Source organism: Oppia nitens, unplaced genomic scaffold, assembly GCF_028296485.1.
Source record: "Oppia nitens isolate AA-2021 unplaced genomic scaffold, nextdenovo-longstitch-racon4-pilon3 scaffold36_pilon_pilon_pilon, whole genome shotgun sequence".
Classification (NCBI taxonomy): domain Eukaryota; kingdom Metazoa; phylum Arthropoda; class Arachnida; order Sarcoptiformes; family Oppiidae; genus Oppia; species Oppia nitens.
The window spans coordinates 161,901-189,633 of NW_026533217.1; the positions used below are offsets into that span (position 1 = coordinate 161,901).

Genomic DNA, 27,733 nt, shown 5'->3' on the forward strand with positions numbered 1-27,733 from the left:
TTATTTTATATATTTTTTTTAATATCAATATATTAATTAAAAAAAAAATAAATAAAATTAAATTTATATATCACTTAACATATCCTAACTTATGATATATATATATTATTTCCTATCTATCACCTCAAGTGCCATAAAATTATTAGTTTTTTTTATAAATAATAATAATATACCAAATATTTTATATAGTATTTATAGTTTTTTATATATATATATATCAATAAATATATATATAAATAAATATATATTTCTTATTAATAAAAAAAAATGAATTATCTTTTTTTATATATAATTATTTTCCAAAAAAATGTTTATTTATTATTATTATTATATAATAAAATAATGGATTCAAAAAAGTTTTTTTTATATAATTTGTTTGTGATTTAAATAAACAAATGTGATTGATGATTATTAAAACTTTTATTTTAAAAAATTAATTGCTTCATGGTAAATTTATTAGTTAAACATGTTGATTGTTTAAGTTTGATTTTTTTTATAAAAATATCTAGCGTTAAAATAAACAGTTTTAAAAATAAATTTCTACTAAAAAATATTAATTGCATTATTATGCAATTTATATTTTACTGTATATTATTAGTAGACATGTTTAGCATTGAATTTCAAATTATAGGTAAATTATATATTTGGATAATATATTTTTAACGCTAAATAAATTTTTAAAATTTATATATATATATATATAATGACTATGTAATGTATATACTGTATAATAATTTAAATGCAATTTTTTTATATATATGTAAATATATATTCTCGTATTTACTGGTTTTGACTATTTTTTTATTATTAATAATAATATTATGTTAAATATTACACTTAAAATATTATTTAAGCTATTTGATCAGGCTCAATGTTTATACTAATGTGTGTGTGTGTGTGTGTGTGTRTKTGTATTTGACACATACATTACAAATAACAAAAATATAATATTATTATTATTAATAAATATAGGTATTAATAAATATTGATTCATATGGTTTGTTTGTTATTATAATTAAAACTAAAAAAATATATATAATATTTATATAGTATTTATATGATAATAATTAAACATAAGGTTTATTTGCAATCAACGGTTCATTAAACATAATTTATTTTTATATATTTTAAAAAATAATAATAATTTTATATTATGCTTGAAGTGCCAATTAAAAACAATTTTGTTTTAAAAAACTAATAATAATTATAATACTGCTATAAAATTAAAGTAGTAATTAAAAAAATACAAACTATTATATAGCTGTATATATATTAATATCATATATGAAAAAAATGTTATATTAATATATGTTTTTTAATCGATGATTAATTTTAATAGCTTGTTGTTGTTGTTGTAAACTTTAAAAACTATTTATTTATTTAAATATTTATATGTAATTGAGTTTTTTTATCTTAAAAAGTGGGAAGTAATACATTTAAAAAAAATATTTTAAAAGTTTTTTTTTAAAAAAAGTGTTTTTCAGTGATATAAATGTGAGACAAGTTTTTTTTAAAAACAGTGTTTTAGTTGATATAAAAAAATTGATAAAATCTTAATTTTAAATATCACTAGACAGCTAAACATCAATTAATGATTAAATAAATTATTTTTAAAAAAAAAATATTAATATTTAATAATAATAATAATAATCAGCACTTCATAGTATAATAAATGTGATTACAAAATGAAAAGTATGATTCATATATATATATATTACTTATATTATAACTATTTATATATTAAATTATTTATAAAAATTTATTTTATAACTATTTGTCTATTAGTATATAATATATATTGAAAATCTCCGGTAATTTTCCTATAATTAATATTTTTTTTCTCTCTCTCTCTCTATCATTCATTCACTCACTCACCCACTCACCCACTAATAATAGTTTTATATATATATATATATATATTAAAACGTAATGTATAAACATTTTATAATAATTACAAATATTTAGCAGTAAAATACAGTACATATAAAAATAAATATTGAATGAAATATTATAATGTAGTTGTAATACAGTAATTATGATAATAGGAAATGTGATATTATATTATATTATATATAAATTTTTAAATAAAATAAAATTTACTAATTTTAAAGTATAAAATAAAATAAAAAACCGACAATTTTTATAAAAATTTTTATGTTATTATTATTATTATTATAAACTTTATGATTTTTTTTTTGTTTTTATTTCTAATGTAGTTTATTTAAGTAGATAAAAAAACTAAATTATCATTTTTAATATATTATATAATTTTTTTGTTGTTGAAAAAATATATGTCAAAGTTATAGACAAAATAATAATAATAATACTGTATATATATATATATATATGACATAACCAAATAATTTATGATTAAGCTAATAATATGTAATAATAATAATAATAATAATTTTTTAATAGTAATTATTTTGTATTGTTTCATACTGTATATCATCAATATAATAGTATATAAGATATTTTAATTATATATATATAAATATTATTTAAATTGTTTAAAATATATTTTTTTTTAATTAATTTATTGTTTAAATGTTTAAATATATATTAAATAAGATATCTATCAATAATACTGAAAGTAAGTTTGTGCTTTGATAATTTAACTAATATTAATTTATTAATTAATTAATTAAATATTATTATTATTATATTTAGTATGTATAAAATTTAATTTTTTAAAAAAAATACAAAAGTTTTTACAATATATTTACTAAAGAAAAATATTTTTTAACTAAAAAAAAAATAGTAAAATATTTATTTTTAAAAAATTGAATTATCCCCTAGCTAAATTTACTTACTATACATAATTTTTATGTTATGCTATTTTTTATGATTTAATTTAATTATTATTATTATTATTATAAATCAATTTTTCAATACTCTGTATATTAAAATATATATATATATATATAGAGTATATATAATATATTTAATATATAAATAAAATCAATGCATAAGTATTTCAAATGGTAGGCACTGTATAGGTGTTTGACTGTGTGTGTGTGTGTGTGTGTACAATAAGTAATGTCCATACACATTCTATAGACAACGGGTGTAGACAATGTTCATTGAGTTTGCATTGAAAATATCAACAAACAAACAAACAAACAAAATATATTATTATTAATATATGTATTGAATGTAATTCACTGTAAAAAATTACAGTAAAATCTATTGAATAGAAAAATATTGTTTGAGTCATCACTACATTTGAATGACAACAACATCGACAACAACGACAACAACATTGAAGTAGTGATCAGTTTATGATATGATATGATATGATATATCAGTGATTTATATAATGTATTAATTGAATCAAAAGTATGGATCAACTGCTGCTGAAGATTGTCCGATATGTTGTCGCCATCGAAGAAGAATAAGATATTTAAGAAGAAATCAGATGAAAAAGTGATGCTTTCAAACAGTGGCCAATCAGTTGATAATTATTCATCGTTTGATACCCTAAGAAGTCAATCGACTGGTGGCGGATCAGCTTCGGCTGCCGCGGCTGTCATTGATGTCAATGATGAAGATATTATAGATATTAAATCCGGTCGTTCAATGATGTCCTCGTCCGCCGCCGCAATCAACGGTAGCGGCGGCGGCGGCGGCGGTACCGCCGGTTTAGCCGATAATAGAGGTAATTATATATCACCCGATTATCTGCCAATCAATCAATCAAACCGTCATCCAAGTTGTCCACCAATTAATTGGTGATAATATACAGTATATGACTGTATATGATATCACATGTGTTTGCCATTGTATTTGTGATGATGTGTTTCTCAATGATATTCAACAACAAAAAAAAACAAACAAAAAAATATTTATTTTTTATTTGTTTTTTTTGATGACTTGTTTTATTTTAATAATACAATCAAATATATTATTAATATATTTTGATAACTAAATAGTTATTTAAAAAAAAAAAAATGTTTAATAGTCTCCTATACCAGTGTATAGTACAGTAATATACCGGTAATTATTATATTATAAAATAATTTATAGCTGTCAATGACTTATGAAAAAAAATAAGATATTATTTATTAATTAATATTATTGTAATATAATATAATAATAATAATAATAATAACTGTTTTTTGAATTTATTATTATTATTATATATGATATACATGTATAATACATGTGTTTCTAATCTAATTTTTTTAAACAATTATTTCTATGACTATATTTTTATATCAAAATATAAATATCTAATATCTAAAGATAACACACATGTTATCAGCGATATATATATATATATTAATTACAGTATATATATATAACTAAAATGTTTGACGACTTAAATGTTTTTATTTTATTATAAATGTTTTTGAATGGGATATTGAATAACTGTATGAAACAAAAAATTTAATATTAATTTTATTAGTTTTTTAAATAATAATATTTTTTTTAAACACATAGTGTACTGATATAACTACAAAAAATTTTTTTTATAACAATCGGTATCTCTTTTTAATTTTCGGTGTCTTCTACCCCCTCCACAAAAAAACCATTAGGCGGTGCAATGTCTAGTACTACTACTCCTCCACTACCACTACCACCACCACCACAACCTGCATGTGTTGCTAATACAAGTGCTGATACTACTACTACTACCAGTGCTTCCACGGGCCTATTGATTGAGTTAGACAATACCGAAAGTGTTAACCAAAGTACTACCTCTTGTAGTGACAGTGATCGCGATACTAGTGATGGCCACTACCAACACATACAGAAGCCGACAACCATTGGATCAACAACAACAACCAATAATTATGCTAACAGTGCCACAAACATATCTACCATTACAGCATCATCATCATCTAATTCATCATCAGCATCATCATTTACTGAATTTGATAAATTTATTAAATACTCAAACAATAATTACAATAATAATAATAATAATAATAATAGCAGTCCTACCAGAGGTCTGTTCCCAAAATAAATTATATGATATATACAAACATATATATATATATATATAGAGAGAGAGAGAGAGAGAGATACCGTCACCTAACCATTGCTTACCATTATATGAAAAACAAAAAACAAAAAAAAATGATTTTATTTATTCAATTATTATTATTACATACAATAGTAGTTATTTGATGAAAATTAAAAATCAATTAGTAATTAATTAATTATTATTTTTTTTGATTGTTTGTTTCGGTTGACTCTAGAATTGGACGGCGAATTACCGCACATCCAGAGCCACTACGAAGACTTTCATACCATCGACTGGCAGAGGGATATAGCCAGAGATCGTATGCGCCATCGGTTTATTGTCAAACGTAAGCACAACTCGATTGTTGAACTATTGAAATCAACGCACGACGCCTGGAGCGGCTGGCTATGCGTACTGTTGGTGGGTATATCGGCCGGTGCTGTAGCCGGTGTCATCGATATCGGTGCCGGCTGGATGAAAGATCTTAAGGACGGCCTATGTCCGGCAGCTTTCTATTTGAATCGGGAACAGTGCTGCTGGTCATCGAATGATACCGAATTTGAAGGTACCGTATGACTGCCCCGCCCACCCCATAGGAACCCAGTTGTCTATAAAAAATCATGTTTTGTTGTTTGTTGTAGAAACTCTATGGACGGATCACTGCGACCAATGGAAAACATGGCCCGAACTGTTGGGCCTGAATGAAAAGTCGGCCGTTGTCGGCTCGTTTATAGTTGCCTACTTTTTCTACATACTATGGTCACTGTTTTTTGTCAGTCTAGCCGCCCTGTTTGTCCGTACGTTTGCACCCTATGCTTGCGGTTCGGGTATACCCGAAATCAAGACCATACTGTCCGGATTTATCATACGCGGCTATCTGGGCAAATGGACACTGACTATCAAGTCATTGGGTAATCATACAGTTGTTTATAACTTTGGTATCTATCTATTTGTTTGTTTTGTTTTTTTTTTTTTTGATGGACAGGTATGATGTTAACAGTAGCTGCCGGCCTATCACTGGGTAAAGAAGGTCCACTAGTTCACTGCGCCTGTTGTATTGGCAACATATTCAGCTATCTGTTCCCCAAATACGGTAAAAACGAGGCTAAAAAACGCGAAATACTATCGGCCGCTTCGGCTGCCGGCGTCTCAGTAGCTTTCGGTGCGCCCATCGGCGGCGTACTATTTTCGCTCGAAGAAGTGTCCTATTATTTTCCACTGAAAACACTGTGGCGTAGTTTTTTCTGTGCACTAGTGGCCGCTTTTGTCCTCCGATCGATCAATCCGTTCGGTAAATACAACAACATTTCCATATTTTTGTTTCACTTATAATTTATTGATTATTTTTTCTCCCTCCTCCCATTGTTGGGCACCTACCTACCGGTACATCATCATCACCATCATCATAGGTAACGAACATTTGGTAATGTTCTACATTGACTATACCCGGCCGTGGATCCTATTCGAATTGGTACCGTTTGTAATGCTCGGCGTATTCGGCGGCCTAATCGGCAACATATTTATCAAAGCTAATCTCCGATGGTGTCAACATCGCAAATACTCCCGATTGGGTCAGTACCCGATTACCGAAGTACTGGTCATTACGTTGATTACGTCGGTACTGGCATTTCCCAACAAATTTACGCGAATGAATTCATCGGATTTGATCAAATTGTTGTTTACGCCGTGCGGTATAGCCGACGAAATCCCGCTGTGCGACTATCCGCGTAACTTTACCAACGTTAACGAACACATACAGATTGCCAATGCCGGTCCCGGTGTCTACCAGTCCCTGGGCTTACTGATACTGGCCTTGATATTCAAATTGGTTATTACAATATTTACGTTCGGTATCAAAGTACCGGCCGGCCTATTCATACCGTCGCTGGCTATGGGTGCCATTATCGGTCGGGTAGTAGGCGTTACTATGGAACAGATTGCCTACAACTATCCGAAATGGTGGGTATTTCAAGATGCCTGTTCCAATTCGGGCGAATCGTGTATGAGTCCTGGGCTGTACGCTGTAGTGGGTGCGGCTGCCGTTTTGGGCGGCGTTACTCGTATGACCGTATCGCTGGTAGTCATAATGTTCGAACTGACCGGTTCGGTCAACTTTATTGTACCGCTAATGACCGCTATTATGGCTGCCAAATGGGTGGGCGATGCACTCGGCAAAAAAGGTGTATACGATGCCCACATCGAACTCAATGGCTATCCGTTTCTCGATAATAAAGAAGAATTCCCGCATACGACCATCGCTGCCGATGCTATGCGACCGAAACGTAGCGAACCGCCGTTGGCCGTACTAACCCAGGATACGATGACTGTCGACGATATTGATTGCCTACTGAAAAGTACAACACATAATGGGTTTCCCGTAGTAGTATCGCGTGAATCGCAATATCTGGTCGGATTTGTTACCCGCAAAGATCTTGGCCTGGCCCTGACCAATGCCAAGCGTACGTCCGAAGTATTCGAAAATTCGTTGGTACTGTTTCACGGCGGCCACGTATCGACCAATCCAGCACCGCATGCACCCGAGCCAATCAAATTGCGTCGAGTGGTCGACCTGGCACCGGTAACCATTACCGATCAGACACCCATGGAAACTGTGATCGATATGTTTCGCAAACTAGGACTACGGCAAGTGCTGGTCACGCATAACGGGTATAGTATTAGGATATTATAAATGACTGATGATTGATTCAATTGGACACCAATTGATTTAATTAATTGTTTGTTTGTTTTTTTGTGTTTTAACAGTCGATTGTTGGGCATAATCACCAAAAAAGATATATTATTACATCTGAAAGAGTTTGAAGATTTAGATCCCGAGTCGGTATTGTTTCGATGAATTGATTGATTGATTGATTGATTAGTTTTTTAGAAAAACAAAATTGAAAAACAAAATTAACTGAATTTTTTATTTTTTATTTATTTGTCTAAATATATTAGATATTTATTATATTTACTAATATTTATTGAATATTTTTAAACTAAACTAAAATCATGATTATTATTATACAACAAAATTATACACAAATCAATGATAGAGAGACTGTTATGTAATTGAAAACAATTGTTTTATTATTATTATAATTATTGTTAAATTATATATGTTTCTAAAAAAATCCCTATATATAGATCTATTTATTATAATTTAAAATATAGACTCAAATTTATATATATATATATATATATATATATTATTTATTTAAATATCGTAATTTGATATTTTTTTTTAAAAAAAAAGGTTTAAAGTTTTTATTTTTAATTTAGATTTTTATTGTATAACGCAATCATCAATTCAATTGTGTTTTGAAACCCAAACACAAAAAAAACAATTATAGACTGAAATTAAATTATTATTAAATTATATTTAATTAAATATATTTATTTATTATGTTTTTTATTATTATTATGATTATCATAAATATTTTATATATGAATTATGGTATTGAAGAAAAAAAACAAAAATTTAAAAAAAATTGTTTTCATGTTATTTATAATTACTGTATTATGTATTAAAATGTTTTAATAAATAAATTGATTGATTTTGATAATTATAATATAATTTTTTTTTTGTATTTTAATTATCTCAATATTATAAATCATATAAATGTGTTAATTATTATTATTATTATTATCTAATAGACAATTTTAAAACAGTTAACATTTTACCTAGATTAATTTTTTACATGATGATGATGCTAAATTAAAATATTTATATCCAAAAAAAAAATAAATTAAAATAAAAATAATCATATATTTAGTAATAAATAATAATTTAATAAATATTTAATTATTTAATATATATATATATATGTATCTATTATTTAATTATGGATACAATTAATTATTTATTAACTATTATTTATCTGTACTGTATTATTATTATTATTACCATGCTAAATTTTGTTATTTTTTAGTAGTTATTTTTTTTAGGTATAGTTAACATCAACAAAAATAAAATAAATAAATAATAAGTAAGTAATTAATTAATAATAATTAAATAAATCATATTAACAGCGCACCGGTAGTTTTGGTCGACCAAACAACTAAAAAAAAAAAAAAATTAGGGGAACGTTATTAGTGAAATAACATACATACTATGTATTGAACGGTATATTTAAAGGCAAAAAAAATAATTAATAATATTAACCAGTGCTAACAGCACTGGTAGGTTAGCTACTAGTGTCGACTCCCTCCCTATCTATCTCTCTCTCTCTCTCTCTCACTCTCAGGCACAGCCAAACCTAAGCACTGGTAGCTTTACTCTCTCTCTCTCTCTCTCTCTCTCTCTCTCTCTCTCTCTCTCTCTCTCTCTCTCTCTCTCTGTATATATATATATATACTATACTAACTATGCTATTGACAGTCAACTATCCTATACCCCCCACCAAATAAAACAGCCAACCATAACCCAACCAACACAAACACACACACAAAACAACAATGTCTGCTCCCATAATGAAGTGGCGTAAAGTTGCGGGCAGCACTGGTCCGGCTCCCCGGCCCCGACACGGCCATCGGGCAGTGGCCATCAAGGACCTGATGATTGTGTTTGGCGGCGGCAACGAGGGTATTGTCGATGAACTACATGTATTCAATACAAGTATGTATTAAATTATATATAGTTATAATTGTCTATTGAATTCAATCATATATGCTATGGGCTTATGTATGTATTTACAGTATATACTGTATTATACCGACTAATGTATATGACATCCATAGTTGTTTGTGTGTATGTATGTAATGTATGTGTGTGTGTGTGTGTATGTATGTGTGTGTGTATGTGTGTATGTGTGTGTGTGTGTATGTGTGTGTGTGTGTGTATGTGTGTGTGTATGTGTGTGTGTATGTATGTGTTTGTATGGCTTTACCTCTCTCTCTCTCTACACACACACACACACATACGGCTTATGTATGTTAATAATATACACATATACTGTGCTGTTATATACCATATATATATATATATATATATAATACTACTATTTATTAGTATTGAATGTTTAAAAGTATTTATATATATTAAAAGCACTGAATGTATGTGTTTTTATTGATTGAATTAGCGCTACATTTATTGTAAGCTAAACTTCAAACTAAAACTGTCTGTCTATATGTTAGACATATTTGATTTTGATTTGAACCTACATTTTCCTGGGGGGGTGTGGGCGGGTGGGGTAGCACTTGATATGATATTAGACCCCCTTTTTCCTCATCATCATCCACCCCACCCACCCCCATCATTCAGCTTAATACGATTAGAGGGGGGAGGGAGATCTATTGTATATATACAAATTATATAACCCCCTCCCCGCCCCCCATAAATTGATTGTTGATAAGATGCTATTGTTTTGTGTTGTTGTCCAATCACACGCAACAAAAATAACCTAGATCATTGATAAAAATTTTGGGATTTTATTTTTGATTAAAATTTAAAAAAAATTATTATTATTATTTTAATATAAAAATTCTACATGTACAATTTTTTGTTTTGTTTTACAAACAATACACTAATTTAAATAAAATATAAAACAAAAAAAATTTATGAAAGTGTTAAAAAAATATTGTTTAAAATAAAATTTATGATATTTAGGCCATTTAGGTATTAAAAACTATATAGTGTGTGACCTGGATAATAATAATTTTATCTAATGTAAATTAATTGTTGATAAACAATTGTGTTTGGGTGGGTGGGTAGTAGTAATAATATGTTAATTATTTATTTTAAATATATTTATTAAAAAAAATTAATTGGAGCATGTTAAATTTGTTTGTTTAGATTTTTTTTTAAAAATTAATTTTGTTAATTTGATAGATTTTAAAAAATAGATAAACAAAATTTAATTAGTGTTAACTAAATATTAACTAAAATTAGTAATAAAAAATAATAAGTTTTATGACACTGCTCTAGGTACTTTTTAGTTATATATATATTTAATTAATCACACTGGTATAATTAAAATTAACATGGATACAAACAATAAAATAATAATAACATATAATAATAATAGTAAATAAAAATTATCTAGGTTATTGTTTTTTCAAACTAATTGTTGACCAAAAAACTAATAATAATTTTGTTTTCAATTATAATATCAAATATATATATATATCTAATTAAAAAAATATAAAATAATAAATTATTTTATTTGTTATATAAAATTTTTTTTTTCCGGTATTATTATTAATTATTACCCGATATTATCTTAATTTTTTAGCGACCAACCAATGGTTTGTACCGCAAGTAAAGGGCGATATACCGCCGGGTTGCGCGGCCTACGGCTTTGTTTGCGACGGTACCCGATTGTTGGTCTTCGGCGGAATGGTCGAATACGGTAAATACTCGAATGAACTGTTCGAACTGCAGGCCAGCCGATGGGAATGGAAACGATTGAAACCGAGGCCAACGAAAAACGGCGGCACATATCCGTGTCCACGATTGGGCCATTCGTTTACATTGATCGGCAATCGGGTCTTCCTGTTCGGCGGTTTGGCCAACGATTCGGATGATCCTAAAAACAATATACCGAGGTTTGTGTGTGATATGAGACTCATGAGACCCCCCGAACCCTAACTTAATTAAGTGGCCAGTGCTACCTAATTAAGTGGCCAGTGATTATCGGTTCATCCCGATGCTAATGTATGTGTTATCTAATCTATCTTTATATAGGTATCTCAACGATCTGTATGTCCTGGAGATGCGGCCCTACTCTAATCTAATCCAATGGGAACTGCCGGCCACGTACGGTACGCCGCCGCCGCCCCGCGAATCTCATACGGCTGTTGCCTATACGACACCCGACGGCAAAAGTTCCAAACTGATTATCTACGGCGGTATGAGCGGCTGCCGATTGGGCGACCTATGGATACTGGACATTGAGTCCATGACTTGGACTAAACCTATTGTCAACGGTAATATTGTTTTTATAGGATGACCACCTTTTTTTATATAGCTATCTAACTGTGTGTGTTTTTCTGTCCATCAACTACTTATCAGGTGTGCCACCGCTTCCTCGGTCACTACATTCGGCAACACTTATTGGCCAACGTATGTACGTTTTTGGCGGTTGGGTGCCATTGGTTTGCGACAACGATACGAAAACTGGCGGTACTGTCCAGGAAAAGGAATGGAAATGTACGAATACGTTGGCCGCACTGAACATGGAAACCATGAACTGGGAGTTTATTACCAATGAATCGTTTGACGATTCGGTACCGCGAGCCCGTGCCGGCCATTGTTCGGTAGCCATCAGTACCCGGTTGTATGTGTGGTCGGGTCGTGACGGCTATCGCAAGGCCTGGAACAATCAGGTTTGCTGTAAGGATTTGTGGTATTTGGAAACCGATAAACCGCCGCCGCCCACTCGAGTACAGCTGGTCAGAGCGGCCACCAATACGCTGGAGATTTGCTGGGGCGCTGTACCGACTGCCGACTACTATCTGCTGCAGATTCAAAAGTACGACATACCGGCCAATCAACAGCAGTCGCAATCGGCTGCAGGCGTTCATCCGCCCGGTATTCCGTTGGCCAAAACACCGATTGCCGTCACTCAACCAGTAACTCCTGTGGTTTCGGCAGCGGCTGCAGCAGCGGTCAAAGCTGTCCAACAAAATCAAACGGTAAGCGATTTATTTTTTTGGTTAGTTGAATGAATTAACGATAATTTTTATTGATTAAAAACATTATAGCCGACACCGTCGGTAATTACGGCCAATACTACACCAATAGGCGCTGGTTCACAACAGGGCAGTGGCCAACTATCGGGAATGGCTGCACTGGCAGCAGCAGCTGCGGCTACACAAAAAATGGCGACACCGTCATCGATACAATTGGCGGCGGCGGCGTCGACGACAACAGCGGCTGCGGCAACACCGCCATCAACGCCGACCACTACCGGCATTCGAGTTATTGCGTCGACACCGCAGCTAATGACTACTGGAACCGGACAGACCTTCAAACTGGCCCAAAGCGGTACTCCTGGTCAGCCACAAACTATTCGCATTATAACACCTGGCGGCCAGACACCGGTCGGAGCCAAACAGATTATCGTACAAAAACCGGGTCAAGGAGGTACTGGTCAGCCGCAGCTGATGACACTGGTGAAGACAGCCCAGGGCCTGACACTGGCACCGGCCGGCAGTGCCGGTAAAGGCCAGGTAGTCAAGATTGTATCGTCGCAACCGGGCGGCGGTCTACTACATAAAACAGTCGGCGGAACAGTCATACAGGGGTCATCGGGTGGTGGAACCCAACAATTGATTCAAATACCCAATACGGGAGCCAACGTTACCAGTGGTCAAAAATTTATGTCAACTGTCCTGAAGACAGCTGTCAGCGGCGGTGCTACCAATACTGTCACATCATTGGGTAATAATATTGATAAATAATAATAATAAGTGAAAATCAATTTGTTTATCGGGAATTGTGTTTTTTTAAATATATAATTTTAGGTGACAGTCCTACGAAAACATTTATGATACAACAGTCACCGAAAACTGGTACGGCCACTGGGCCGACGCCAGCTAAAATTGTTACCGGACCTCAAGGGGTCAAAATGATTGTCGTACAGACACCGCAACAGGCGAACGCCGGAGGCGGAGGCGGCGGACAACAGCAAACTGTAATCATTGGTGGCCAACAACAACAAGCTGGCCAACCGTTTACCTTACAGCTACCATCTTCGCTATTGACAAACGTTTCGGGAGCTGGTATGTGATTAAAAAAGCACTAACACTTTCTATACGTTTCCTTATATGTTATTAATTGTTGTCGACATTACTCTTCACTCGTAAAGGAGGAACAAAAACGATAACAATACCGGCGTCGGCCCTGAAATCAGGTATCGCCGGCGTAGCAGGTGCTCAAAAGATTATGTTCGCACCGGGAACTACACTGCCGGCCGGCGTACGTATACTGCAGGCCGGCTCCGGTGGCAGTCTGACGACAACTGCCGGCCAGAAAGTTGTATTCCTGTCGTCGGCTTCGGGAACCAATCCGACGGCTACTATTGTAACAAAACCGGCGGCTACCGGAGCGACCACACAGTTAGCTGTAACCGCTGCCACAGCGCTGCAACCATCGACAATAGCACAAGTAAAAGCCGAACCACCGACGACACCGAAAAAGATACCTCAAGTGGACGGTGCCAGTGATGATCCCGACCCGAATGAAAACAAAGTCCCGACGACTCAAGTAACTAATAAAACTGGACCGAAAAGTACGCTAGAATCGGCACTATTAGGACAGGGAAGTAGTACACCATCGACTACCAGCGGTAGGTGTTTACTGTTACGGGTAGTAATGAGCGGCTAATTGATTTATATTTGTTTTCTTTTATTTTTTGTCCGAAAAATAGCACTAAAAGTTGAGATGCCCGGAGCCGCACCACCCCTGCAAATGTTGTCCGACGATCCCGAACCTCCGTCAGCCATCAAATCGGAACCCGACACCGATCCATTAGCTACGCTGGCATCGGCTGCCATATCATCCGCCACAACAGTGACCAACGGTATGTCGCATCAGCCGATAACGCATGCCGTCGCCTCCGCTGCCCCAGTATTGCCACCAAAACCGGCCGCCACTACGGTTGTCGCTAAACAACCGCTAAAAAACAAGAACCAATGGTACGATGTATCCGTACTGAAGACAAATCAGTGTACTGTCCAAAACTATTTGACACCACCGCCGCTGACGGCGACTACAACTGCTGACGGTATCGACAAACCACGCGATCCGGACGCCGACTTTGACTCCAATTCGTTACCACTGTTCACTAATTTCATAAAAGCCGATCTCGAACCGGGAACAGCCTATAAGCTACGAGTGGCCGCCGTTAACGCTTGCGGTCGGGGACCCTGGAGTGAGATATCGGCCTTCAAAACATGTCTACCCGGCTATCCGGGCGCTCCGTCAGCCATCAAAATAACCAAAGTTTGTGATAAATAATTATGAATTGAATGTCAATAATAATAATAATAATTATAATTATATTTTTGTCAATAGAGTGCCGAAGGGGCACATCTATCGTGGGAACCGCCGCACATGACATCGGGTGAGATAACCGAATATTCCGTGTATTTGGCCGTCAAATCGGCGACAACCGGTAGCGGACAACAAACTGTGACATCTAATCCCAATCAGTTGGCATTTGTTCGGGTCTATTGCGGTCGACTGGCTTCGTGTACTGTCGGCAACCAGCACTTGACTACCGCACACATCGATACGACCACCAAACCGGCCATTATCTTCCGAATAGCGGCCCGAAACGAAAAAGGCTACGGACCGGCCACTCAAGTCAGATGGCTTCAGGACACGGCTGCCAGTGCTGCCGCTGCTGCTGCTGCCGGTGCCTCAACTGCTGCCACACCCGCGGCCACCAAAACGGCTAACAAACGGGGGTCGACGACAACAGCAATGACCGAACAGTAAGTGTTTGATTATAGGACTTAACAAAAAAATTATTTTATTTTTAAAAAAATATTAATATTTTTCTTCATCTAATAGTTTACCGAAAAGGGGTAAAACTGAAGCACAATAAATATGTGGTTAATCTCATCCATCAAAACAAAGACAAACAAACAATAATAATAATAAACAGTGTATTGAAGTTTCAATAGACAAACAAAAATTTTAAAATAAAAACATTATATATATATACAGTATATATCACTGATTGTTATATAAAGATAATTATTATAAATATATTATTATATATATAAATATATTGATTACAAAACAAAACAAAACAAAAAATCGTATAAAATATTATTATTATTGTCTAAACTATATATATATACAGTATATATTACAATATATTATCATTCAAACAAACAAAAATTACATAAAATGTTATTATCATTAGTATATATATAATATTTAAATTTTTCATAATTATTATTATTATATTTTTGTCGATTAATTTCATTGTAATATTTTTCTCTCTTTTTTTTGTAAATTTTTCTATAATTTTTTGTTTGTTTGACGAATTGATTTTATATTTTGTTTTTTTTAGTAATTTTTTCGTTTTGTATCACAAAACTAATTGTTTATTAATTAATTAATTGATATATAATTTTTGTGCGTTTTCTTTCTTTCTCTCTCTCTCTCTCTCTCTCTCTCTCTCTCTCTCTCTCTCTCTAAAACTAATTCATTGAATGTCATAAAACACAAACCAAAAAAAAATTGTTATTAAATTAATTAATGTATTATTAATTCATTGTTTTATTTTCTGTATCACAAACACATATACAACAACAAAAAATTAAGTTAATTAAAATAAAAATAAAATCATTAACTTTGTAATCATTTTGAATCATTTTTTCAGATAAAAAACTTAAATAAATAAAACATTTATTAAGTGTATGTTTAAAGTATAGTACATTATATTTTTAAAAAATATAAATTTAATTAATTTTTTTTGTTGCAATTACTAGTCACGATTAGCAACCCTACTCAAACACACACACACACACACACACACACACACACATTGATACATGAAAAATATAGTGATTATCAACTCATAATATATTATGAGATCTCAATGTTAGTCAACCATTAAAACTTAAAAAAACGTGATTAAATTTATTATAAATTTATTGATAAACTATTGTTCATTAGTTAGTTAGTTAGTTAGTTAGTGGTTATGTGTGTTAAGTAATTTTTGCTTATTATATTAGAAATAGTGATTTTATTTAATAATTAATAGATTAATTATTATCAACGATAACATAAAAAATTAATTTAATTAAATTATATTTATAGTTAATAGTGATAACTGATAGATAGATAGATAGATATAGTTTAGATAGTATAGGATTATAGAGTAGAAACAATGGCCTCTAGGATAACACCCGATGATTATTTTGATCTCAAAAATCTTAATAATATAATCCATGAAATTGACAAATCGGACAAATATTTTCCTAAAAATAATAATAATAATAATAATAACTATAATGAGGACGACGTGGACAACACCGATGATGAGACAGACAACAACAATACCGATAAAAATCGGGATGAAGTAGTGGACAACAATAACCGCAAACTGAGGCCAATAGGGGTGAATAATACCGGAGAAGCAGTCAATGAAAAGCCGATTGCACCGAAAATTGATGGTAAAAATGAAGTCAACAACAAAAGTCCCGTAAAGACTGTACCGGAAGATGCGGTCAAAGAGTTATCCGATTTGTTTAACTATTACGACAAGAATTTCTTTGACAATCAATTTGCCAAAAATAAAACGACTGTCCGCTGGTCGACCCGAATGACCAAAAATATGACACGTATTGTCAAAATGGTGCCGAAAGACCCGAAAAGGTAACGGTGAGGGAGGGAGGGGTGGTATTGAAGGTTTGGGTTGTATTATACATTGAAATTGATTAACACAATCATTGATGACATTATTTATTAGTAAAGTGCAGACATTGGAGATACGTTTGTCCGACCGATTGTTGGCCAACAAAGACGACAAACGGGAGAATCTATTGGAAGAGACATTGTTGGTTCAGATGATTAAAATTAGCGGCAAATTTGTTACCGAAAAAAGTTTAGTAATTGTTGTCATATACTGTATATATATATAATATATATAAATTTACTAAAATTTTATTTTTTAGCTAAAAAGAAATTGAATATAAATGCTAACAAAACGCCAACTGATAAGGTATTTAAGTGCAAAATAAATGCACAAAAAATTACTGAAAAAATTAGTTATAAAAAATATATTATTATTATTATTATAAAATTTGAAAAAGACTATCAAAACTAAACAATTGCGACCAATCCGACAGACAGTTGACTTGACTTCGGGAGATAAACCAATCAAAGTGATTACCATCGAAGATAAGGCCAATTATGATGACGAATACTACGACAGCGAGGATGAGTTGGACAGTATTGATGGCCAACAATCGACGGCGGCGGCGGCCGCACATCCCGTACCCGATATACAGGCTATGTTTCGCCGATACGATGAAAAATATTTCGATGGCGTACTGTTTGAACACGAAGTTGAAGTGTTTTGGATCAACAATATGTATATAGCGGCCGGTATTACTTATCCCGAAAATCGGTAAATTATTTTATTAATTAGATATTAGTTAATTACTAAAGTAATTGAAAGTATCTATCATATCATTCATATCTATAGATATATATCTGATTATACGTGATATACTGTATATAATATATTTGATTATATAACAGTTCAATACAACTACATGCATACCTTTACTAAACATAAGTAGACATACATATACTGTACATACAAACTATACACATAACTATGAGTTCATACAACTACATGCAAACTGTATATAGATAATAGGTATATACAGTTTATATGTAGTTGTATTACATAATTAAACATATATATACCTACTGTATGTATACGTATACACAATTACATAAGTTATACATACAATGTATACAACTGTAGAATTTACAATACAATACTTAATTATATATATATACTTGTTTACATCCCTGTCCTCTCTGTCTATATCTCTCAGTCCTAAATGTCGACCGATTCAGATAAAGCTTTCGCGACCACTGTTGAGATTTGCCGGCGAAAAGCAGATACGGGAGACACTCCTACACGAGATGATACACGCCTATCAATTTGCACTAAACATTAGCGGTAAGTATACATAATGTACATACGATACACCTATCCATATCTACCATTCCCTAATTAAGCCCCTTTCCTCTATTATCTATAGATGCTCATGGACCCGAGTTTATCAAAAAGATGCATCAATTGAATCGTATGGAAGGCCTATCTATAAGTGTCTATCACAATATGGTGTATGACCAGGATGGTTTTTATAGGGCATGGATCAAAAATCGTAGGGCACGGGAAAAGTTAGCCGCAAAACAACAACAATACTAATGGATATAAATAACTAAATAACTTAATCTCTAATATACTTATCATTTATTACTAATTTTTTTATTACCCATTGACTATTTAATCTCCTGTTAATATACTTGTAATAATAATAATTACAATATAATCTATAGAAATGACAAAATTAATTAATTAATTGATTATTAAAATTTATAAATTATTAGCATTTAAATAATTTCCTATTATTATTGTTTGTTTTCTGCAATTATTTTCATATTTAAATATTTTTTTTTTGTATATTTAATATATAATATTTTTGAATATCTTTAGGTACATAAAAATTTATGATTATATAAAAAACAAACTATTGTTTTGATTGACTAATACTCTATATTTGATATTTATTTATTTTTTTTGATTAAAATTATTTGTATGTTTCAAAAAATTCAACTATCTTTTTAAAATTATATTAATTATTTTTAATTTAAACTTTAATACTTAAAAATATTAAGTAGTTACAAAAAACATAGTTAATTATCATTGAAATTTTACTAAATTGTCTATCTATAAACTTAACTAATAAATAATTTTATTAAAAAAATTAATTATTAAATTAGTAATATTATATATTTATATGTATTTATTTGCATGTATATATTTATATATATTATATAGCATATACAGTACATCAAAATTTTTAGTAATAACTATTAGTGTAGATGTAATCAAAAAACATAAAATAAAATAAAAATACTTTTTATTTATAAAACAAAATATATTTGTTGTTAAACAAGATATGAAATAATAAATTATATAAAAATATGTTTTTTTTAATTTAATTTTTATGAATACAGTATACAGTATAATCTATTGTTATAACCAAAACAAAAAAATACATGTAATTCTAGAAATAGTATTTAAATAGAAATTTGAAAAATACAATACTGTATATAATTTATATATCAAACTCTTATAAATACAGTAGTTATTTGTTGTTTTATTTTTTGGATATAATAATATATTTTTGAATTTTTTTTAATAGTAAATATACAGTATATACCAACACCTACACCAACACACAACATCCCTGGGCTAACATACCTATTGTTACCTAATTTTTTTGTTGTAAAAAATTCTAGTAATCAAACAATACATTTATTTTTTGGCTCTAAAAAACTGTTTGACATTAAACAAAATTCAATGACAATTAATAATTATATCAATTTCATAAAAAAAAATAAATAATAAAAATAAAATTTAACACATATTCATATTATGAATATTACATTTAATAAAATAAATGATTATATACTTAGAAAAAAAAAACATTACAATAATATAATGATTGCACAATATTTTTCATTTTTATATAAAAAAATTTTTTTGTATGATATAGACTATGCAAATGTATTGGCAATGATTAACGACAATTTTTTTTTTAAATTTATAATCTATTATATATTTATACAATTAATTCAATAATTTTTTTTGATTATATTTCAATAAATTATATAAAAAATTTATAGCTTTTTAATATATAAAACTAGACAATACATACACAACTTTTTTTACAAATTTTTTTTACTAATATATTAAGTTAAGCAATTGAGAGGGTGTAAGGGGTATGACCATTAAACCCCATAATTTTAATTTAGATAAAAAATTGTTTAAAAAAATGAAAAATAAATTTCACCAAAATTTTATGTGGCCAAATGATATATATAAATTAATAAGTAATAATTAATTGTTATTATGTTTTAACTAATTATTTATAAGTAAATAGAATTATTATTTAAAAAATAGTTAGGATTAATTAAATTTTATAATATTTTTCCAAAAAAATTATTAAACTAAGAAATTAAAAATTTGTTATATTTTATTTTACAAAAAAAATAGTTTTTAAAATAATTAATAAAACATTATAATATATATAATTAATTGAAATATTTTTGCTATTCTTAGAAAAATTTCAAGATTTTGAGTAAATTATCTTATAATACCGATTAATATATTTAAAAAAATATATATTTATTCAATTAATAAATAAAATAATAAATACACCTACTCTATACATATACTATCGTTCAAGTTTACCGTATCATATAACCCCCCCCCTAATACCCAACACATTGATTAACCCTAGTATTTATATTTATATATTGTATATATAAAATGTTGTTCAAAACAATATTAAAAAACAGTTAACTGTTGTTCATAAAACACTATTACATTACATAACAGTAAATATTTTTAATAATTTGTTGCTTAAAATGTCTGATAAGTGTTCACTGAAACTAATGGATAACATTAAGACTAAATGGCATGAAATGAGTGCCAGAAAAAAGCGGCGAACAGTACTGAAAGTCATATTATTTTTATTGTGTACTTCATTACTAATATATCAATCCATTCAACTGATCGGTCAATATTTAAGTGGAAAAACATTGGTTTCTACCAGATATGATCGATTCAAAGAGGATTCGTTACCCGGAATAACCATTTGTTTCCCGTACGCCCTACGAATGGATGCATTGGCCAAACAATTTCCCGAAGATTTGGCGTATAATTACACTGAATATAAAAATCTTATTGACAATTACGACGATGGGGACTACGATGATGATAATACAAGACGAATTTTACGACAAATGTATAATAAATTTGTCAAATATTATACTAACAAACGTTTACCATTGGCCGACCTTTACGATACTAATCTGACCCTGCCATTTATGGTAAACAATTTAACGGAAATCAAAAGCAGATATTTATGGACTTTTATTAGTGAATATGACAACATTAATTCATCATCGCAAATTTTTGATTATCAACCAATAGTATCGTTGATCAATTTGAAAAACCGACTAAATGCCTAACATTTTTTAGTGAACTTAACTCCGAGTATCGACAACGTAAAACCATTTTGGATTTAATATACATTGAGATTCAACACAATAAGGATTGGTTTCCGCCAACACTGTATGAAGAACTAAAGCCGATAACGCTTATCATGCATTCAGCGAACAACACGCCCTATGATAGGTATTCTGAAAATATATTTAAACTACATATGAACAATAGGTATGAAATTGGTTATTCAACCATTGAAATGATACGTTTGCAGCCAAAGTGGGACACAAAATGCAATGAATACGATATATTTAATTATAATGGCACCGATGGTAGTGGTTATCAAAACACGCGCACCCGATCCGAATGCAGATACAAATGCATTCAAAAACGTATAGCGGATGATAATCATTGCAGTATTAACAATAGTGGCATTGTTTTTAATTTTAATAATTGTACCCCGTGGAGTTCACTATTGATCCTACCGAAATACATAGCTGAAAATGTATCATCAATGTCGTGTAACAACTATGTACCGTATAGACCATGTGAACTACCCAATCGTATTAATTGCGATAATGTGTGTCCGGATCCATGTTATGAAAATCATTTCATTATGAGTTTGGTTGACCAGCAAAAAGTTAAATTTATTGCTAATAAAACCAATCGTTGGGACAACTCTACGGTTAAAGTCATTATCCGTCATTCCGCGCATTTCGATGAATTAGTAGAGCATAGACCACAGATGAGCCAAATAGAGTTTCTATCTGATTTAGGAGGACTGTTAGGTATTTTGTGGCTCGGGTTGGCTATATTTTCATTACTTGATTTAATTGTTAAGATATTTAATTGTTAAAAATATTTAATCACTTTTTAAAATTTTTATTTTTAAATTTATATCTAATATTTTAAATATAATTTTGGTTATTATTATTATTCTATCTATTTAATAATTATAATAATGTATAAATATATTTTATAATGCTAATAAATAAACAAGGTTGATTGTTAATAAATTGTTTTAAAAAACAAACTAATTAGCAAAAATACTAATATATAATGTTCATGTTGACCACTAACCTAATAGACCCCCCCTCACCCATAAAGTCCAAAACCTTGCTTAACACAGTTCCTAAAATAGTAGATATATTGTGTTTTTTTTTTGGTAACACATATGTCATCGTGGGCTGAGTCAAATGTGTACTGACGGCCCAATTAGTACTTGACTACCGCACACACACACACACACAAACACAAACTCTCAAACCGGCCATTATATCTGCCGAATAGCGGCCCCGAAACTTAAAAGGCAACCAATCGGCCACTCAAGTCAGATGGCTTCAGGACACGGCTGCCAGTGCTGCTGATGCCGGTTCCTCAACTGGTGCCACACCCGCGGCCACCAAAACGGCTACCAAACGGTTGGGTCGACGACAACAGCACTGACCGATCAGTAAGTGTTTGGATTATAGACTTAACAAAAAAAAATATATATTTTCTGTATCTCAATCACAAACACATATACAAAAAAAAATAAGTTAATTAAAATAAAAATAAAATCATTAACTTTGTAATCATTTTTTAAATCATTTTTTTTTTAGATAAAAAGCTTAAATAAATAAATCATTTATTAACTGTACGTTTAAAGTTATAATACATATAATATTTTTTTATAAATATAAATGTTATTTAATTTTTTCAATTACTAGTCACGATTAGCAACCCTACTCATACACACCCACCCACACATACACACACACACACACACACAATGATATCATATACTCATATATTAACATTAGATATTGAGACAGACAACAACAATACCGATAATCGAGAAGTAGTGGACAACAATAGCAAACAGAAGCCAATACGGATGAATAATACCGGAGAAGCCGCCAATGGAAAGACGCCAACGACGACACAACCGAAAACTGATGGTTAAACTGAAGTCAACAACAAAAGTCCAGCAAAGACTGTATCAGAAGATGCGGTCAAAGAGTTATCCGATTTGTTATAACTATTATGACAAGAATTTCTTTGACAATCAATTTGCTAAAAATAAAACGACTGTCCGCTGATCGACCCGAATGACCAAAAATATGACACGTATTGTCAAAATGGCGACGAAAGACCCGAAAAGGTAACGGTGAGGGAGGGGTGGGTTGTATTGTACACTGAAATAGATTGAATTGACACAATCATTGATGACATGATTTTTTAATATTTTTATTATTTATTAGTAAAGTGCAGACATTGGAGATACGTTTGTCCGACCGATTGTTGGCCAACAAAGACGACAAACGGGAGAATCTATTGGAGGAGACATTGTTGGTTCAGATGATTAAAATTAGCGGCAAATTTGTTACCCGAAAAAAGTTTATTAGTTGTCTACTAATTATATTAAAATATTAATATGTAATACATATTATGTATATATATATATATATTATATATTATTATTATAATTAGAAAACTTGAAAAAGACTACCAAAACTAAACCAATCGGACAGATAGTTGACTTGACTCGGGAAGACACACCAATCAAAGTGCTTACCATCGATGATAGGGCCAATTGTGATGACGACTACTACGACAGTGAGGATGAGTTGGACAATATTGATGGCCAACAATCAGCGGCGGCGGCCGCACATCCTGTACCAGACATACAGGCGATTTTTCGCCGATACGATGAAAAATATTTCGATGGCGTACTGTTTGAACACGAAGTTGAAGTGTTTTGCATCAACAATATGTATATAGCGGCCGGTATTACTTATCCCGAAAATCGGTAAATTATCATATTTTAATAATTAGTTATTAGTTATAATTAAAAGTAATTGAAAGTATCTATCATATCATTCAACTATTCATACATATCTATAGATATATATATATATATATATATATATCTGATTATATAAAATAACTAACTGTTAACTACTACTACATGCATACCTGTACATACATAAGTAGACATACTATACACATAACTAGCAGTACATACAACTAAATTCAAACTGTATATACATTTTGCATGTAATTGTGTTACATATGTAATCATATATACCTACACTATATATATAACTGCACATACATACAGCACATGCACTAACACAATTATATAAGTTTTATGTACAATAAACTATATAATTGTAATCTACAATACAATACTTAATTATAAATATATATAACTGTTTACATACCTGTCCTATCTGTTTCTATCTCTCAGTCCTAAATGTCGACCGATTCAGATAAAGCTTTCGCGACCACTGTTGAGATTTGCCGGCGAAAAGCAGATACGGGAGACACTCCTACACGAGATGATACACACGACTATCAGTTTGCACTAAACATTAGCGGTAAGTATACATACTGTACATACATATCTACTTTTCCCTTTATTAAAACACTCCCTCCCCTTCCTATTATCTATAGATGCTGATGGACCCGAGTTTATCAAAAAGATGCATCAATCAGTTTGCACTAAACATTAGCGGTAAGTATACATACATACGATACACCTATCCATATCTACCGTTCCCTAATTAAACTCATTTCCTCCTCCTATTATCTATAGATGCTCATGGACCCGAGTTTATCAAAAAGATACATCAATTGAATCGTATGGAAGACCTGTCTATAAGTGTCTATCACAATATGGTCTATGACCAGGATGGTTTTTATAGGGCATGGATCAAAAATCGTAGGGCACGGGAAAACATGCCGCCAAAGATCAGTACAACAATACTAATGGATATAAATAATAAATAACTTAATCTCTAAATTCCTAATCATTTAATCCAACTATTATTAGTCATAAATTTTTTAATATACTGTTTTGAATAATAATTATAATATAATCTATAGAAAAGACAAAATTAATTAATTAATTGTTTATTAAAACTTGTAAATTATTATCATTTAAATGATTTCCTATTATTATTATTGTTTGTTTTTTTTCTGCAATTATTTTCATAATAATTTATATTTATTATATTTAATATATAATATTTTTGAATACCATAAGGTAAATAAAAATTTATGATTATATAAAAAGCAAATTATAGTTTTGATTTATTAATACTTTATATATGATTGTGTGTGTATGTGTGTGTGTATGTGTGTGTTTATGTGTGTGTATATATATATATATATATATATATATATATGTGTGTGTGTGTGTATGTAAGTGTTAGTAAATGTAATTTGATAGTAGAAAAAATATAATTTAAATTAATTTGTATTTATTGATGTCTAATGAAAAACATATTTAGAAATACATGTATTTTACGTAATTAAATGAATTTTTAATATTATAGAAAATATAAATTTTTATTTAACTATAGTTTCATTTAAATCATAGCTTGTAAAACATCTATTTGAAACAATCAATTAACTAAATTAAGTATATATAGTATATCTATATATATAAAACAATCAATAGGTTAGTAATATTAATATTTTATGTTTGAAAATCAATATAAAAATATATTAATAATATTAATAATAAATTTAATTATTATTAATTTATAATAATATACATTAATTAAATATTTTGTAGTAAATAGTAGTAATCGCTTTCTAATGACGTCGATGACAATGATGTTGGCTAAGGTAGTGATAATTGTGGTCATAGTCTATATGATTACTACTAGTTTGGTCCATGGTGAATGTGATGATGATGATAAAAATTGTCAATATTGGGAAAAACGTATATATAATTTTTTTTTTTAGTATTTGCTTATTTTTGTTTCAATAGCAATAAAAAATAATTTTTTAATATTTAATTTGTGTTTATGTGTATGTGTGTGTGTGTATGTGTGTGTAACGGTAATATCTGCTACGGTGGTAACCAACCGGTACGCCCACTCCTGTAGCAGATAGCTTGCGATAGGTTCGGGAATCTGGCCTCCGAACCGCTTAGTTTTCTCCCGTTAAATAGGTAGGCTTATAGCCTCAGATGAGCGACCACTTATGGGCGATGCGGTAAAGGTGTGGCCTATACAGTGACCAGCTTTGGACCCGAGCTTAGAGACTAGTATTGCGGCGGCTTAGCTATCATACACTGTTATTGCAACCACTATAATCACCATAAGCTATGACTACTATATCACATACACTGTGTATAATATTTACAATACTTTATTAATAGTTAATAAATATCACAATCAATATAAAGCGCATAATTATAACATRAATCAATATAATAGACTTAAACCCGAGCTGTCTTACACACCCACCCGCCAACCGACTGTGCACTTCAAAAGCTAACACTACTCTGACTATACCATTGGTATCAGTCCTCCATTACTATTCAGCTCACGTGTGAAAAGGCAGCACTGGTATCAAAACTTTGTGCATAAATAGCGTTTAAAAACAATTACTAGAATATTAAACAAAATATATATAAGCGTTGATTGGGAACCGTTTCATGTGTGTGTATGTATGTGTGTGTGTATGTATGTGTGTATGTATGTGTATGTGTATGTGTATGTGTATGTGTATGTGTATGTGTGTGTATGGGGCCTCGGTGGCCGAAAGGTACGACAACCCGAGATCGATACCCGGACGGGCCACCTAAGTTTGTTGGGATTTTTAACGCGAGGAAACAGATAATATGTGTACTCAGAACTGTCCGCATATATAATGCTGTCCTATCGTTAATAGGGGTACTCCTCTCTAACTACTGCACTCTCGGCGGTTATGAGTGCTATACACAGTATAACCAACAATACTGGAGAGAAACATAGTTTAAGGGTTCTCAAAACCCCGTGCATGCAATCATTGTAAAAACGGGGGATATAAATCCTGGATATTGTATGTGTGTGTGTATGTGTGTGTGTGTATGTGTGTGTGTATATATGTGTGTGTATGTATGTGTGTGTGTGTATGTACAACATTTATCATAAATATAATATTAATTAATAATAATTTAAACGTCTTTTTAAAGATATATTAAAAGTTTTTTACTTTTTATATAATTTAAATCATTTATTAATATATATATATACTAGTATATTTATTAATTAGATTGCATTCATAACGG

General features: G+C 30.7%; 4 protein-coding genes and 1 long non-coding RNA gene across 8 annotated transcripts in view; 4 read left to right on the top strand and 1 right to left on the bottom strand.

Moving 5' to 3' along the window:
- The window catches only part of LOC128957127 (putative uncharacterized protein DDB_G0292292), a 147,467-nt gene that overhangs the window by 26,321 nt on the left and 93,413 nt on the right, over nucleotides 1-27,733 (bottom strand). The window lies entirely within an intron of this gene.
- On the top strand, nucleotides 1,653-7,920 carry LOC128957123 (H(+)/Cl(-) exchange transporter 3-like). 3 transcript variants are annotated; one of them, XM_054302838.1, is made up of 7 exons: nucleotides 3,206-3,658; nucleotides 4,539-4,952; nucleotides 5,205-5,534; nucleotides 5,611-5,880; nucleotides 5,955-6,260; nucleotides 6,379-7,636; nucleotides 7,733-7,920. In XM_054302838.1, exons 1-7 carry the CDS (start codon nucleotides 3,373-3,375, stop codon nucleotides 7,821-7,823), a joined length of 2,955 nt encoding a protein of 984 aa, XP_054158813.1. In that variant the 5' UTR covers nucleotides 3,206-3,372; the 3' UTR covers nucleotides 7,824-7,920. The 3 variants fall into 3 exon arrangements, with proteins under 3 accessions (XP_054158815.1, XP_054158813.1, XP_054158814.1); XM_054302840.1 differs by lacking the exons at nucleotides 3,206-3,658; nucleotides 4,539-4,952 and adding an exon at nucleotides 1,653-1,692 and having other exon boundaries at nucleotides 7,733-7,917; XM_054302839.1 differs by lacking the exon at nucleotides 4,539-4,952 and having other exon boundaries at nucleotides 7,733-7,918.
- LOC128957122 (host cell factor 2-like) lies at nucleotides 9,361-15,621 on the top strand. The gene is made up of 10 exons (XM_054302837.1): nucleotides 9,361-9,584; nucleotides 11,200-11,512; nucleotides 11,652-11,893; nucleotides 11,979-12,601; nucleotides 12,671-13,349; nucleotides 13,433-13,690; nucleotides 13,777-14,256; nucleotides 14,338-14,912; nucleotides 14,985-15,406; nucleotides 15,486-15,621. Exons 1-10 carry the CDS (start codon nucleotides 9,425-9,427, stop codon nucleotides 15,517-15,519), a joined length of 3,786 nt encoding a protein of 1,261 aa, XP_054158812.1. The 5' UTR covers nucleotides 9,361-9,424; the 3' UTR covers nucleotides 15,520-15,621.
- Nucleotides 16,770-18,978, top strand: LOC128957126 (putative uncharacterized protein DDB_G0292292). 2 transcript variants are annotated; one of them, XM_054302842.1, is made up of 6 exons: nucleotides 16,770-17,303; nucleotides 17,398-17,531; nucleotides 17,603-17,649; nucleotides 17,741-18,057; nucleotides 18,497-18,624; nucleotides 18,707-18,978. In XM_054302842.1, exons 1-6 carry the CDS (start codon nucleotides 16,816-16,818, stop codon nucleotides 18,874-18,876), a joined length of 1,284 nt encoding a protein of 427 aa, XP_054158817.1. In that variant the 5' UTR covers nucleotides 16,770-16,815; the 3' UTR covers nucleotides 18,877-18,978. The 2 variants fall into 2 exon arrangements, with proteins under 2 accessions (XP_054158817.1, XP_054158819.1); XM_054302844.1 differs by having other exon boundaries at nucleotides 17,777-18,057.
- Nucleotides 24,429-25,435, top strand: LOC128957129 (uncharacterized). The gene is made up of 4 exons (XR_008484545.1): nucleotides 24,429-24,475; nucleotides 24,917-25,046; nucleotides 25,123-25,183; nucleotides 25,265-25,435. It is a non-coding gene; the product is annotated as an uncharacterized LOC128957129 (long non-coding RNA).